Source organism: Papilio machaon, chromosome 15, assembly GCF_912999745.1.
Source record: "Papilio machaon chromosome 15, ilPapMach1.1, whole genome shotgun sequence".
In the NCBI taxonomy this organism is placed as follows: Eukaryota; Metazoa; Arthropoda; class Insecta; order Lepidoptera; family Papilionidae; genus Papilio; species Papilio machaon.
The window spans coordinates 3,965,258-3,981,640 of record NC_060000.1 but is presented as its reverse complement, the minus strand read 5'-3'; the positions used below and the strand labels follow the sequence as shown (position 1 = coordinate 3,981,640).

The 16,383-nt window shown below is 30.4% G+C and overlaps 2 protein-coding genes across 3 annotated transcripts; one reads left to right on the top strand and one right to left on the bottom strand.

The window, feature by feature from the left end:
* Nucleotides 1–313: 313 nt before the first annotated feature.
* LOC106712133 (cytochrome c) lies at nucleotides 314–3,063 on the bottom strand. 2 transcript variants are annotated; one of them, XM_014504583.2, is made up of 4 exons: nucleotides 2,947–3,063; nucleotides 2,392–2,472; nucleotides 2,066–2,174; nucleotides 314–746 (listed from the first exon to the last, which is right to left on the bottom strand). In XM_014504583.2, exons 2-4 carry the CDS (start codon nucleotides 2,461–2,463, stop codon nucleotides 601–603), a joined length of 327 nt encoding a protein of 108 aa, XP_014360069.2. In that variant the 5' UTR covers nucleotides 2,464–2,472; nucleotides 2,947–3,063; the 3' UTR covers nucleotides 314–600. The 2 variants fall into 2 exon arrangements, with proteins under 2 accessions (XP_014360069.2, XP_045537233.1); XM_045681277.1 differs by having other exon boundaries at nucleotides 2,392–2,474; nucleotides 3,006–3,055.
* Nucleotides 3,064–5,731: 2,668 nt separating this feature from the next.
* On the top strand, nucleotides 5,732–7,361 carry LOC106712094 (putative mediator of RNA polymerase II transcription subunit 24). The gene is made up of 2 exons (XM_045681331.1): nucleotides 5,732–6,768; nucleotides 7,166–7,361. The coding sequence occupies exons 1-2, from the start codon at nucleotides 6,012–6,014 to the stop codon at nucleotides 7,348–7,350; spliced, it is 942 nt and encodes a 313-aa protein (XP_045537287.1). The 5' UTR covers nucleotides 5,732–6,011; the 3' UTR covers nucleotides 7,351–7,361.
* Nucleotides 7,362–16,383: the final 9,022 nt, after the last annotated feature.

Genomic DNA, 16,383 nt, shown 5'->3' with positions numbered 1-16,383 from the left:
TGGAGACCATAAGTCCTGTCACTTTCGTTAATACGTCCTCTCTCGACACTTTGGAACCTGCAGTTCATGGAGGTCTTTTTGAATGAATAAGACCTTAATCCTTACACCCATCTTAACCTATATTGTTTCAAAGCCAAAAGGAAATTAATGCAACACACTGCTTTAAACAATTTATTTTTGTAAAATAAACAGACAAAACATTGTTATAATCTACACTGGTAACATTATACAGGAATCATTAATAATAATCAAAATTTTACTACGTCCTATTTAAGTATAAGTTTTATCTAAGGTTAATTACAAATAAAAAACCTTTCGGTGTTGTCTAAGAATAATTTAATAACATTAAAAACATTCACAACATTACATTGAATGGTAGGCATCAAACCTGAGCCAAAAATTGATGGTGCACAAAAACTAGTACTCACTGATGGGAGTCATGAATGTGAATGATCATTTCCTATTGTTTTGGTCACATTAAAATAAAATATACAATAAATATTAATGATACTGATTGGCCTAAAAAATGAGGAGATAACTTCCAAATCATAATGGAATTTTCTACTCATTTCGAGGTATTGCTCCTAAATTCCTTATAGGTTACTTGCTGGCTTCTTTCAAATACGCGATGAGATCTGCCCTCTCATTGGCCTTTTTGAGACCAGCAAACACCATCTTGGTACCAGGGATGTATTTCTTAGGGTTCTCGAGGTACTCAAACAGGGTATCCTCTCCCCAAGTAATGCCTGCAAATTACAAAGAAAGGTTAATTAATAATTATTAAAGGCTATCACAAATAGTAACTAGTATTCCACTTCAAGCATTCCATTTTCATAAAAAAAAATAATAGTAGATCATTATTATTATAAGACAAGATAATTATAAGATAATAAGATTATAAGACATAAAATTCCATTAGAAAAATATTTATCTTTATTTATCTAATCAGTAATGTGGAATTTTAAGCCAAAAATTAGTGCATCAAAATCATAAGTTTAACTATATGGACTGCCAAAACTCTAGTACAAAAATATATTGTCATCTCTCTTTGAAAAAAAAAAAAAGGAATTTTTTAGGAGTTATGATGGATTTTTCCGCAGTGGTAAATCATAGTCTAGCCTGGAGCAACATTGCATATAGTGCAGAAAACTTAACCTACAAGGGTGTATTAAAAAAAGGAAATGATAAAAAATTAAGTGGAATAATCTCATAACAAACTAAGTACCAACACTATCTATTTTAATATTGTCCCCTTTTTAGTTTCTTCAATTTAAAAAATTATTTATACTAAAAATGAAATTAAAGACAAGAAATAGAAGCTACTTCCTGAATATTAACACTTCCGATGTATAGTTGAATTCATAGGAAAGGAGAAGTTATAAAAAACACATCTAAAAACAGACATGTTTGCCAAAATAAATCAATAGTATAGTATAATAGTAGCATAGTCAATAAATGACTTCTTCTCAGGATGTCAAAAGTTTAATATAATTTTGCATTTCCATCTATATATATAAAAGAAAGTTGTGTTAGTTACACCATTTATAACTCAAGAACGGCTGAATCGATTTGACTGAAAATTGGTGGGCAGGTAGCTTAGATCCAGGAAACGGACATAGGATAATTTTTACCCCGTTTTCTATTTTTTTTATTCCGCGCGGACGGAGTCGCGGGAAAAAGCTAGTTTTATATAAGTTTTATAAAACTTATGTAATAATATTATTTTAAAATGAGTAATCACCAAAGATAAGGAGACCTTCAACTATGTTAGCTAACCCTACACATAGCTTAGTTATAATGGATGTTAGTTGAGTCATAATGGAATTTTTTTTCCTATAAAAAATTTAACTTTTTTGATGTATGGTCATTGGCAATGACAAAGATTCAACACTCACTGTAACTTATAATCATTTAATGATTACATAAGTTGTCTCTAAATGTAGATTTCTGTACTAACTAATAAAAAAAATACTATGCCTTACGATTGTATACAATTGGATGGTTAAATACAAAAAAATCTAAATATAATCCATTTCAATTATGACAATATTTGTGACAAGCTTACCTTTAGATTTGTTGGCCTCTGAGTAAGAGAAGCCAGGTGCTTGACCAGTCTTGCGGCCAAAGAAGCCATGTAGGTTGGGACCTACTTTGTGTTTGCCACCAGCCTCAACCTATAACATATTTTATTTAAGTTTAGTAATTGTAATATACATAATATTTAACATTTTTAAGATAAAAGAGGCAAAAAATCCATATAAATTTGATTAATTTAAATTATATGAAAATAACCTAATTGTACGGATTTTATCATGTTTAATTATATAATTTTTAATTGAAAAAAATAGATATTGATAAAGTTGATTCACAGATTTAAAAAAAGAATCTTACAGTGTGGCATTGGGCACATCTTTGGACGAAGATTTTTTTGCCGTTTTCAGCATTACCAGCGGGAACACCCATAGTTTTTGACTGAAATAAGAATTAAATTTTTGATAATTGATTCCATTCAGGAAGTCGTATTACACGTGTTCATATTATATAACAGTATTTTAATAATAAAATATATTACGCAGAAGTAACACCTACATAATACGGTAATTAACATCTACATGTAATATAAACCCTCAAATCTTATAGTACTCTTATCGTAAAGGATAATTTTGTACAACTGGGTCAGGATCAATGTCAGTAGGGAATTCCAAGGTGCATGTGTCGTAATGACATTCATCATTACGTAAGCTTTATAAAATAGAAAATAGTCAAAATTACAAATTATAGAACAGAATTTTCAGAATAAGTAAGAAGAAAACAATTTTCATATTAAATTACATGTTGTAATTAAAAAAAATTATATATTTTAAGGTTACTACATCGATCAATACACGATCAAGAGCAATGGCATTTCCTGGTCGCGTACTTTTAAATAAAATAAGATGTACTTACTTTTAGTATCCAAGAAGATTAACTTAAATTTAATTCTTTAAAAATTAAAATTTTTGCACAATTGAAGTGAGAACAATCTTTCGAAGAACCCAACCAACTGATGTCATAAATGTGATGTCAGTTCACTTCGCTCGCTCGAGGCGCTGCCAGCGGTCATACGAATACTTCCGATCGTAAACGAGTTTTGCCGAAGTAAATTAAAGGTGTAGTTTCACTGATCATTCTATTTTTCTATTGGATTAATTAAAAATGACATTGTAGTCTGTTTTGGCACATTTGAGAAATATAATAGGATAAAAACCGTACTTAATTTGAAACGAAAATCAAGTTTGCCGCTTTAAAAAAAAAACAAATATAATTGTTCTCCAAGTTATTATTAAAACACTCTATCGAGTGCATACATTTGATTTGTCATAATACGTACGTTGAATAATATTATGTAATCACAGGCAAACGTTATAAGATCGTGTAGTTTATTTGTAATAGGGGTTGATTTGACTTGATTTAACCATTTAATTTACGTACTATATTTTTCGATATCAACTATTGTAAATAGCGCCATCTATTGCTCCAAATTTTGGTTTTTAGAGAAATGAAACTAAACTATGACCATACTTCCGTTGTCCATGCTATGACTGTCAAGCTATGTCTACCATCTTTGAAAGATGGCAGCTTTTAAGGCTTACTAATAACGAAATTCTAATGAGACAGTTTTCTGTTCCTGGCCAGTCCAAGAAATAAATAAATCTAGTCAATGATACTTTATCGTATCACGTTCCAGTTGGATTACCTTTAACAGGGAAGTATTGATGAATTATGAAATGTAATCCCTGATTGCAAGTTGATGGGGATGAAGTTGTCATTAAAAACTTTGATGTTCATACATTTTCTTTTTTATCATCAGCCTAACTACGTTTGTAGTTACATGTTTTTATTTTTTATACTTTACGTGATCGGTAAACGAAAACGTCTTTAAACTATATTGACTTATATTTAGGTTAGGCATCGAGTGAACTGTCCGTGTGGTTCGACATTCAATTGTCCCTAATATAATTACGTGAACTTCTGATCGGCAGATTGAATTCCGGACCTTGATAAGGGTTAGGGATGGCCGACTGGGAAATTTATTCGAATAATGCTATTAGCCAAATTCGCGATATGCACGCCTGTTGAATAATTTAATAGAGAAACCAATCTTATTGTTGAATTGTAGGTATACTAACTGCCATACTCAAACTCGTTAGGTGATTACTAAGCGTTAAACTAAACTACTGGTTAACTAATCTGTAAATGTCTTTCAGTGCGGCTTTAGTTTGGATGATATGAGAGATTTTATCATCATCCCTTGCCATGATTAGTTGGTGATTAAACGCTGGTAACTTTTCATACCGTTTACGGTTATATTTTAAAAGATGGTACATGTGATGGTACAGGTACATGTTATCGCCTAAGCGCTCTGATGTTTTGCGAAAATGAAATCCTTATTAGATTTTTCTTGTAGAATATCTTACATCGACATTCTTAAACAAAGTTTGTCATCGCGTAAGGTTTTTCTAAATTGGCAATATCTTTAGGCGCATAATGGAAAAAGTTTAATATATTTCTGTATGCATGACTAGAAAATCTATTCAAGGAGCATTGGAAGTACATTTAGTTCATAACTTTTGATTAAAAATTTTTGAGAACACTTTTCCAGTTTTTTTCCGAAACTCGTAGGCTGATTTTTTCTCGTAGTTTAGTCGATATAATATAACCTGATATATGGCACAAGGTGATAATATTAAAATAAATTATCTAGTGGGTTGGAGTTTTTTTTAACTTTGAATGCATTTGAAGGCAATATTTAAATAGAAAAAAATTAATTTATTAATATACATCACCTTTTATTTTATCCATCAGGGTAAGCTAAGACACATGAACTTCACTCACTTTACACACACAGTGAGGCTTCACTCTGTCGTAATTGGAACACAGGAATTGAGCTGCATGTATCCATTAATATTGTATTAATCGTACCCGAGATGCTAATTTAGTTACCACATCTCCACACAATGGTAACAAACGAAAGGAACAATATTAATATTCATTGTGGATATTGTTGTCTATATAAGATAATTGTTAAAAGCCGTTAACGCATCTGTAGTTCCTCTGGTGTTGCAGATGTCCATGGACTTCGTTGATCAATGTTCCCATCGCTCGTTTGCCCTCTTCTCTTATAAGTAAGTAATTTAACTATTTAGAGTATTATAAGACTGGTTTTATCGTCATTATAGTAACAAATTTTATTTATTTAGATGTTTTCATTTGCATAGATACAAGATATTTGTACTGTACGTTAATGTTGAATACATGACATGAAATTTTATCGTAAAGTGCAATAAATTTCACATGACTGAAAATCATAGATGTATATCCTTCATTGTTTTAATTTTGAACAATACACAATAAACAGCAAATGAATGATTTCTTACTGATAAGTTATAAGAAAGAAGCAGTATTTTATTAAATCATTCTAATAAGTATTCGGCGACGATATTGCATGTAACATGTTTAAGATAAATTTATTTTTAAATTTGTCTTTAAATTTAATATATTTAGGTAATATTAAAAACAAATTAACATATTGTGTCCTATTATTGGTATTTATTGTGCGTTATTGAGACCCAAATGTTACATCTGTTTTGTAAAAGATAATGAGAGGGATGTCTACATGTTTTATTCTAGAATTTTGGTCTCAGAAACCAATGATTAGTTTTATTTTCCTTACAGGTGTGCAGCATGAAACAAAGGAATATAACCGATTTAACAACGTGCCTACTCCACTAGTAACATCGGAATTATTAGAAAATATACTAAAATATAATGAAAAGAGTGCGACTGTGAAATCAAACGTGTGCGATAAAAATAAAAATACACAGTCACGATTATCGGATGAAGTAGAACAAAATTGGTTGCCATTATTTTATAGGAAGATAAAGCCGATTGAATCACTAAGTAATAAAGTGGATAACATCAAATTAAATTATTCTCAGTTACAAAAACTAACATTTCTTAATAATAGTAATATGCAGAATATTGATGAATACCGTGAAACGAATGAATTTCACACTGTTTCAAATATTTTGCTTCACGAGTTGAGGAATAATGAAAACAAATTTCAGAAACAAAAGAACAAATCAGATATTAAAAAAGAAAAAGCGAACGATGATAACGATTCGAATTTACTACCTATTGAATCAAGAAAAGGTCAGTATGCACATACACATTTAGATAACAAAAAAACAGATTCTGTTAATGAAGAATTGACAGTAACTCAAGCACCTGAACTTATTACTTCGACCAGAAAATCTACTATTAGTAAAACAACAAAAGGTAATATCGGAAAATTAATAAGTAACGATGCTTACATTGTCAATAGTGAAGACGATAATGATGAAGATGTTTCATTTAGTTTGGAATCTAATGAAATTAACAATGATAATGGGACAGATACAGATACACACAATAAGAGCGCTGACAGCGAAAAAAAAATTGAATTAGTTAAAACCAACAAAGAGGACGAAGATAATGAAAGTGGTTCTATAGAATATACAGATAAATCATTGAACTTAAATAAAATAAAGAAACATTTCGAGTTCAGGAATGGAATGAAAATGACCGATTCAAGTAATTCCCGTATTCTTATAATGGAAAGTCATAGAATATGTTATGCTTGTGTAAGTTCTAGTGATGCATCTTGTTTAAAACCGAATAGACAAACGACAGTCAAATATTGTCATCGAGATAACACGGCTTGCGTGGCTAAAAGTTACACAATAGGACGTAAGTAGTTTGAATATAATAGTAACTATAATAATTCGACGTCAGCTCACACACGTCCCCACTGAGGGGTTCGAGCCTACAGTACACATCTAGGAGAAATTAGGCTTTGAGTGATATCGTCACGCTGGGTTTCTTCGCGGCAAAAAATCATGATTATTTAAAATTGCCAAAATTTAATTGACTTGAAAATTACTAGTAATAATTTACCATTTATCGACTGATTATTTAAATTTTCGATCTATAGATCAATAGATTTTAAGAACAACCAAAACATCTCGATACTGCCAATAGAATCGTGAACTAGTCCTAGAAGAATCCGTACCACGGTCGGTATTTATCGATTAGTACGGCACGGCAGTTAAATGAGCACTGACTACATCGATTTGCGTTGTTGCAGGTTCAAACTACATTATGCGAGATTGTGGAACCTCCTGTATATCTTCAGATATAAATAGTTTGGCTATAAACTATGAAACATGCTCTATATGTCATTCTGATTTATGCAACAGTGCGTATTCTATAAACACTTTTATAGAGCCGATGATCCTTTTATCAATTGTAATAAATAAGATGATTTACTAATGAAATATCAAATACGGTGTTATAATAATTTAAATATTTGTTATATCCTTTATATAGATAAAATGTATATAATTTTGAGTAATGCATCTTTTATAGACCATATAAAATGATGTTTTATTTTTTTCTAAGAATTCTATACTCAAAGATTGATGATGACATATGGACATGGGCGTCGCCAGCCGATGATCTAGGCCTGGTCAAGGGGGCAACTACTATTAAAAGATCGTATTCGCAGTAGTTTTTTTATCTAGTTTACATTTTTTACATTTTTAGGGGGCGAGGGGTAGCTGTCTCTCCCTAACCATCTTCCCCTGGCGACGCCCATGCATATATTAAGAAGGTCATTACCTCCCTGATCTTATCCCACTCACCAGTTTTGGTCTCTACGTATATTAATCCAGTACAAACGTTTATCGTACTAAGTAAAGGAAAGACACACCCTTACCATTAGTAAAAGCCTAATAAATCCCTCATATAAATTTTCGTTTGTTTATACAAGTTTATCCTTTGTCCGTGTATGGCTGTATTGTATGCTATGAAGCCTTTAAGATTTGAAGGGTTTGCAAATGTTACTGTTATTGTTTCGCTAGTTACCACGTGACTTTAATACTGTCACGTGTTTGCGTAATATGAATCGGTTGGTAATTTTGCGCTTCACATGATTTTTTCACATGATGGTTTTCATTTATTATTCGAATCCCTTTTTGTTTTCGCTTGTTTTTTATTACATACAAAAGAGCTTAAAATTACATAATATCGTCCTCACTAAATATCTTTTAATGCAACATTGTGGTTCTTTAACATAAGCAAAATTTTCGAAAACAATGAAAACGTCCATGTGTTCAAATAAAATTTGACGATGATCCATTATTTCCGTATAATACTCAAAATAACTTGAATTTCCTCTTTTGTTGCTAAGCATCTCTTAATTACAGAAAAACTAACTGTCGGCCGCGACTTTGTCCGCGCGGATTAAAAAATCTCAATTAGTAGCCTATGTGTTCTTCCAGACTATGTTCTGCATTTATGCTAAATTTAGAGGAGATGCATACAGTGATTTCGGAAATACCTTCTAACAAACATCCATCCGTCAGTCCAAACATTCGCATTTATAATATTAGTAAGATAGCAATACGCAGAGGTACAATACTTTCGTATTATATCATTTTGGTCTCATACAAAGTATATTAAATCGATAGAGACGTCCTTTATCATGGTTCCTCTATTATTACAACAACCGGCTATGTTATCTCATAATTACAAAGTACAATGCATATTAAATTTGTATGTTCATAGCCATATCTTCTCTTTCAATCTACGTAACTAAGTCGAAGGACAAAGCAAATGGAATTTTTAATTAAATTTTTTGGTTTATTATAAAATAATACTTTTAGTGTATTTAAAAGTAAATGTATTTTTCAGAGAATAAAGGCATTATCTATCTATTGATATCTTCTCTTTATATATATCTTTTTAGCCGACTTCAAAAAGAAGGAGGTTATCAATTCGACTGATTTTTTTTTTATGTGTGTTACCGCGAATCTCCGCCCCTGGTGGTCCGATTTTGATAAAAAATATTTTGTTCATACACTATTATGGCATTAAATTTCTATCCAAAAATTAAATAAGAAAGAATGTTTTATCTGAGTGAAAGGAAGTTATTTATTTCTGCAACTGTTATAAAATTATAACTAAAATCTTATTTTATCTTGTCACATGCAGTCACATGCACTTGGATAAAGTCCAATAAAACTTTACGTGGAACTTTTCTGACTGACATATTTATTTTAATAAAATAATATATCACGGTTTACTTCAACATGTTACTTTAACTGACCGAATTTGAAGTGTGAGATGTCATTGTTGAATATTAGTCTTCCTTCTGCAAGTTTTAATATTTTAAGTTAAAATTTATCAAAATGAAGTATTATTTTAAAGTGATTAAAAATCCTGTGTCATTACCATAGACATTATAACGCTCCGCCCGTCTGTCAAACTGACAACGAATCCACGCTTTAAATGAAAGCCTTTCATATAAAAAATTAAGCCGCAGTTGCAAATCTTTTAAAAATATTAAAGGATTTTGCATTTATGATCTTTGATAAAATTAGGTCAACTGGATAATATATTTTTGCACCGTGACTTTGAAAATGTATATATTTTATTATAAAAGAGGAAGAAAACGCTACCAAGACTCTGAGTTCCTTACAGCACGTAATGAACCTCCCAATTAAATCTAACATTCAGACAATATGACCAGACCAATGCACATAATATTCATCGTTTAAAAATAGTGTTGTGATATGTATTTTAATCTGTATTCAATATGACACAAATGATATCTAGAAATAGATCAGAAATGGATATATCTATTTGCGAATGAAGTTTCAATTCCCCTGTTTGATGGACTATGCAAATTGACACGGATGGAGCGCTTTGTGCGGGATCTGACTCCTGGAATATTCTGGAATATCATTAACGCTTTGACCACATTACGCGCCTCATTATTACAACAAAAGTAACTAGAAAAAAAATTGTTTGATTTCGTTCAAGATTAATTTTGTAGGCAATTATTTGTGTCGAAATTTATTGACAATACCTAGCTTATTTGTTGTAATAGAAAAGATAACGTAATAGTAAAATAAATTGGATAAACAATATACAATAAATAAATAAAAAAATAATATAAAATTGTTGTAATTTAATAATCAGAAATTAATTTTAAAATTTTAGATGTATAAACGTAAATTAGCATTTTCAATAACGATTTAATTTTACTTATAAGCCGCTTCGCACTGAAGTATTTCTTTTCTTTAAAAATAAACAACATATGCAAGGTTCAATGGCAAAAAGTAGTAAAAGAAAGAAGCAAATGCGAAGCGATAGGTAACATTGAGGCATATCTACATGAATCTTTAGAAATAAAGACAGGGCTTCACGGAGGATAAGGTTTTACGATGTTACTTTAGAGCGTTGTTATCTTTAGTTTTTGCGATGTTGGAGATAATAAATCTATCAACAACAGATGTCACAGCCTCCTGTGAAATAAATAATGTAAAAGTTTGTTAAAAAATAAAATAATATATACACCAGGATATCTTATATCTACATCAGGCTACTTTCGTGGACGACCACTAGTGTAATATAAAAGTAAAGAAGTGAAATGTTGATAATCATCTTTAATTTAAATATTAATATTTAACAGTACACTAATACAGTACACAATTACTAGCTGTCGACTGTGACTCCCTCAGCGCGGATTAAAAAAAATATTTAATTAGTAGCCTATGTGTTCTTCCAAACTATGCTCTACATCTATGCCAAATTTCATCGAGATCCGTTGTGCCGTTTTGGACATATCTTCAAACAAACATCCATCCATCTAAACATTCGTATTTATAATATTAGTAAGATACACGTACCTTTACAGTATTGATTTTCCTTGTTTTTTCCTCAGACATCTTTATGTTTTAAAAGGTGGATGTGTCGTTTATTTCCCTAGTCATTGAATTAATTCTGTTTCAAACTTAATTTTTTAACATATTCCTATATTTTCATTTCGTCCTGTTTTTATAATGTTTATTTGCTTGTTAAAAATATTACAATTAATTGTGATATATTACAGTTTAAATTAAATTCAAAATGTTTAACACTGGCATATTCTTCTATACTCGTATTTGTGTGTGATGATAATGAAAATGGTTACTTTTATATTTTATTTTAGTTCCATTATGTTTATTTTGGTAATTTTATTTGCAACATGTTGTAGCGAAAATATAATGAAATGTCAACTTTACACGTGACATTGTCAAACGTGATTAATTTATAAAAATAAAGTAAAACGTCTTTAGTAAATAAGTTTAAAACCTTTATTTTGTATTGCACGTACGATTGAGTCTAAATCAATTTTATGCTACAAAACTTTTTAATTGACCACATCCACTTGTTTGCGGGAAGTTGGTCGTATCGCTGGAGCAGTCGCACAAGTTGTTAACTTCAGACAAACTTTAAACTGCCATTGGGAAGTCGTTTGCATTTCTGTTCAACAAATTTGTTAAAAATTCAGTTTATGATTTAACTATACATATTACATAGCATATATGATAAAATATTGTTCACTTAAAATTATTTGCAAAATAAATTACTAGAAAGTACAGTCGAATTGACACTGCCTATTTTTTGAAGTTGATTAAAAATGCATCTGTATTCTCCGTTAAGTTATATAGACAAATTATCAAAATATTTTTGATGCTTCTTTATTTACGTATAACTGTATATGTCTGTTTTATTAGAAGCTCCTGTAGTCTACAAATCTAAATGAAGTATGCAGGGAGAGCTAATCTACTCTAATTCTCACTCGGTATATTACACTGCCGGCTTTTATAACATTTAAATTAAATACATATATATTATAGTACTGATAATTTATAATAATGTATAAAAGTCGATATTAAGTATCGACGTAAAGTCGTATTAAGAAAAAAAAAAACAAAAGTGGAAAAAACAATCTATTTCCACTATCTTCGTAGATACGAAGAACTTTCAAAGAACTCTATAAAGACGTGACGCAAAAGGAATAGCGAATCCCATCAGATAATATTCGTTTTACATTTATTCGCCTTGGGGTTTATCGTTTCGGATACTCGTATTTTACTATTTCACAGATGGCATACGGGTCTTTCTTTTCTTACAAATATCTAGTTAAGTGACTGATTTGACGACATTTTTATTCCATACATATATGTACCTCTTATATCTACATCACAAACAGAATGCGAACTGTTATTGTTTTCAATAAAATAACGTAAGTAATTATCATCGACCATATTTTAAATTCTAACAAAACGCAAACAAGTATTACTTTAACTATTTGACTATAGTTTATAAACTTTCGAGAATAAAGCAGGTTTTAGAAATGACCTTCTACAAATTAACGAAGTTACAAATCGATCGGTAACATGTATGTATGTAATTCAGCAATAATACTGGTTGGAATTGGTTTGTTTGTTCAAACCTTTATCAATGAACACAGACTTTTATCCAATGAACATCTCCTAAAATGTAATACATTAGCAACGACACTTCATTAGTGGTCCCGGAATTAATTAGTTACAGGGAACAAAAACGAGCGGACTTCATTTGATTAATTTGTATTCATCAGCTAACCTCTGTACTGCTTTTAGTTCTTCAGCCAGTTTCATTAGTTTGCTTATGACGTAGTTACTTTTTCCCGACAGTATGGATAATATTTTTAGTAGATATATGAGTACGTACATAATATATTTCGTTTCGTTTTAACACCAAAATTAAATGAATAGAGGAATGTTAAATTTTATAAATGATTATTACGATATTTAAATTTTTCAGTGAGAAAATTGTTTTACCAGAAATGTCTATGGTCGATCTTTGGATTGGTTCAGGATTTGTCCATTCCACTGTGACTGCATTTAGCTTACAAAGCTGAACCGACTGTGACGAGTGTAATTTGATTCGTGTTACTTAGTGTAGTTAAGCAAGTAATTAAAACTGTACACGGTACAATAACTGGTTATAAGACATTAATATGCAATGATGTGCATAAATCTTAAATTGGTTTGATTTAAGATGTAACGCTTCAATTTACATATTAATTGCTTTAATCTTACCCTTTGTTATCTAATTATTCTATAATTTGAAAAAAAATCAAAGGGTTTATTTTACGAAATAATTTGAGACGCGGTGAAAAGGGCGAATATAGAAAATGATTATTAGTAAAGGTTGTAAGTAGTTTTTATCATCGTCATAATTTTCATCATCGTCATCGTCATTTGAGAACCTCATTGGGCTTGAAGTAGTTATAACAATATTATAGACACGACGCATAACGAAATTGCGTTAGGGAGTAAATCGTTTGAAGCTCTCAAGTCCCCTGGCACATCTGGACGCTTGTTAATTTATCGTCGCCATTAGCCCCGTGACGCTGACGTAATGTAATCTGTGTTATTATGATTAAATATTAAAGAACGTTTTTTTTAATATATAAGTATTTTTTTTACAATGAAATTAGAGCAGAAAGAAAATGGTCTATCTCCAAAATGGTAGGATACATTTTGAAAATTTCCCCCGATAACAAAAAAAAAGTAAAAAGAAAACTATTTCAAATGATATTATTTCAAGATTAGGTTTTATGTAATAATTTGATGACGTGAAATTTAATACGTATAAGTACCTACGTTGATTCGTCAAAAAATTTAAAATATGTTTCTAGATTTGGACTGTTTTTTCGGGATAATCTAACTATTTTAGCACTTTGGTTTAAACTAGAAATATTTAGGTCATATGCCTTGCATACTACCTGTGCGGTAATAAATTTTTCGCTCTAGAGGTCATCTGATTTATAGGCTGCGGCTGAAATTATATTTTTTATAGAGCTTTAAAAATTACATAAAAGGATCATTTAAAAAAAATTACAAAATTTTGTTTGTTTCAAATTTTGTAGATAATAATTCAATTTTGTCTTACAAATTCTCAATTACAATACGGAAGAAAAGAGAAATAAAGACGTAGCTTTGTACATCAGATAAAAGAAACAGTTAAGTAATAGAGTTTTTAAAGAATTGATGGATATCTTTGAAAGCAGAAATTGTTAAAGAAACTTATCGGGACTGAGTCGATTCAGCTTTTAAATGGAAGTATTGAAAAAAATCTATTATCTTGGTTCCGTTCTGTCTCTACAGAATACAACGATGCAATTATATTATTAGCGGTTTAAATGCGAGTAATAACGCATCAGCTACTTTCGCTGATGTGTTTAAACGTTTGTTACATATTTGATATTTTATTACATTAATATATAAGTAATCACGCTAGTTACCTATAGGATAGGTAGAAATTCAGAATTTTCTCTTGGCACAACTTTCTAACTTCTCTTTCGTTTCCACATCCAAATAAAAAGCATGCTTCTCAGTTACTACGAGTAGTATTACTATAGTAAGCTTAATTAAAACTTATTGAAAATACTTGTACTTTAATTAATTTTATAAACCGATACTTTGTTACGATGTTTCGTTTAGTTATATAGTAGTTCAGATATACCTAACTGATTTATAAACGAAAGCCGAGTACAGTCCTTGAATCCCGAAAGCCGTTTAAAAGCCGACAAGGGATGAAAGTGGATGGGGAAATTAATTGTGCACCGTTTTCACTCTCCGAATTTATTTCAGTACTTTAAAAAGTGAATTAAATCGTAAAAGATCTTCAGGCTCAAGGGAGCGTTTATTAAGAAGCATTTAAAAAGTAAATGACCAAAAATGTAGTACTGTATCAGTTTTTGACATTACACATACTGAAAGTGGACATAGTGGAAGAAAAACAAACTTGCCTTCGTTACTTTTTTCCAGTTTCTCTACTAACTAGCTACCCAACTACTTTTGCAAGAATCGAACAAGATTAAGTGAAGTGAAATTGATCAAAACGAATAACTTATTGTATTAACTTAATAAAAGGACCAATTAGTTTGTAATCAATACATTAAACGTGTCCTGAAAACACATTTTTTATAGTTTAGAGGTTTCGTATTCTTGAAAAACTTGCATAAAACTGCCAAAAGTTTTTAAAAGTAATTATGAAAACAATACCATTTAAGCAAACATTATCTTTGGCCGCATTACACGAGTATAAAGCTTGTGCTGTCGTTATGAAAATTTTATCTTCAAAGTTGTTGGCTTACTCATATTTTCGAGAAAATGAAATATTACCCGCGGCTTTGAGTAGGAAAATTAACGAAACGTATCCGAGAAATTTCTTCCAGAAAGATTATAATTTTTGCCCGACTGACAAGAAGGTATTGTTTTTTGCGCGTTTGGTTTATTTATGCGGGTTCATGGATGTCATTTTCATAGTGACCGCCTGTAGCCTAAACGACTAATCCAATTTGTATTCTTCCTTTCGATTTTAATCCTTCCCTATGTGACGGTATCATAGTATAGGCAGTTCTTACTTGAGTGATAGGGTCTTTTATTTTAAGATGTTATGACAATTACTCAATCTGAAATACATCGTTTTCATTTGCTAGTTTAAATAACATTGACTTCAATTAAATTACGTATCTACTAAGCTTTAATTATTATTAAAAACAAATGTATAGTAATAAAAAATAAATGAAAACAGAAATACATGATCAAAAACGTCCTGCTATTCTCAATTATGTACAATTTTTTTATGTTAATCTGGTAAGATTCGCTACCGGTGTTATTTAATACGGATGTTAAAGACCGCGCAGTCAGTTTCCTGTGCGGCGGTAAGTTGTAATGATTCCCGGATATTCATTTTCAAATAAGATTAATATTTCCTAATATTAAACATAATATTTAAAATGTAACTGTAAAATTAATATTTGTCTATTCAAGGGAAAGAAACTATATATTTCAATAGGCACGCGTATGAAACATAGCGGTGATTGTTCAAAATTGAACAAAGACCTTGTTCAATTTATCGTTTAATCAAACTCTCAACTTTGGCAAATGTTTTCGTAAAGTTAGGGTGAGCCTAATATTACATTGTCACTACACGTTGCCTCAAGTGTACAATTTGTCTTGTTCGTGTTTCAACAATCTTTGTAAATTTGAGTTTCCAAATTGACGAAACATATTTTTACACACATTTTAACGTTTTATTGATAGAGGGATTAAACATGTGTCTGTAAATTACTATCTATTTTTTGCTCGTTTTTAAAAATAAAATTAAATATTTTTTCTCTTCAATGTTAAAATGTAAAGTTGAAAAAAGAAAGGATATCTTTTCTTCTGGAAATAAAATTTCAGGGCATTTCTCCTGTGACCTCAATTTTAAAGTTTGAGTTGCTAGTATAAATAGAGTGAACCAGTGTTCGAGTTTTCTAAAGAGTAACTATGAATTAAATGTTCGTAATAAATTTACTAGGGAACTGCAGTTTCTATGTACATATTTCAGTAAATATATTTTACTTGCTATCCAGAGACCAGGTGAATTTAATTTTGAACAAAAATGAATGAATTTTGAACTAGTGTTATCACT

Coding starts and splice junctions, on each gene's coding strand:
- LOC106712133 (XM_014504583.2), bottom strand. CDS start 2,463: ATGGGTGTTCCCGCTGGTAATGCTGAAAACGGCAAAAAAATCTTCGTC. Junction 2,175..2,391: donor GATGTGCCCAATGCCACACT/GTAAGATTCTTT, acceptor AATATGTTATAG/GTTGAGGCTGGTGGCAAACA. Junction 747..2,065: donor AGAGGCCAACAAATCTAAAG/GTAAGCTTGTCA, acceptor TGTAATTTGCAG/GCATTACTTGGGGAGAGGAT.
- LOC106712094 (XM_045681331.1), top strand. CDS start 6,012: ATGCAGAATATTGATGAATACCGTGAAACGAATGAATTTCACACTGTT. Junction 6,769..7,165: donor TAAAAGTTACACAATAGGAC/GTAAGTAGTTTG, acceptor GCGTTGTTGCAG/GTTCAAACTACATTATGCGA.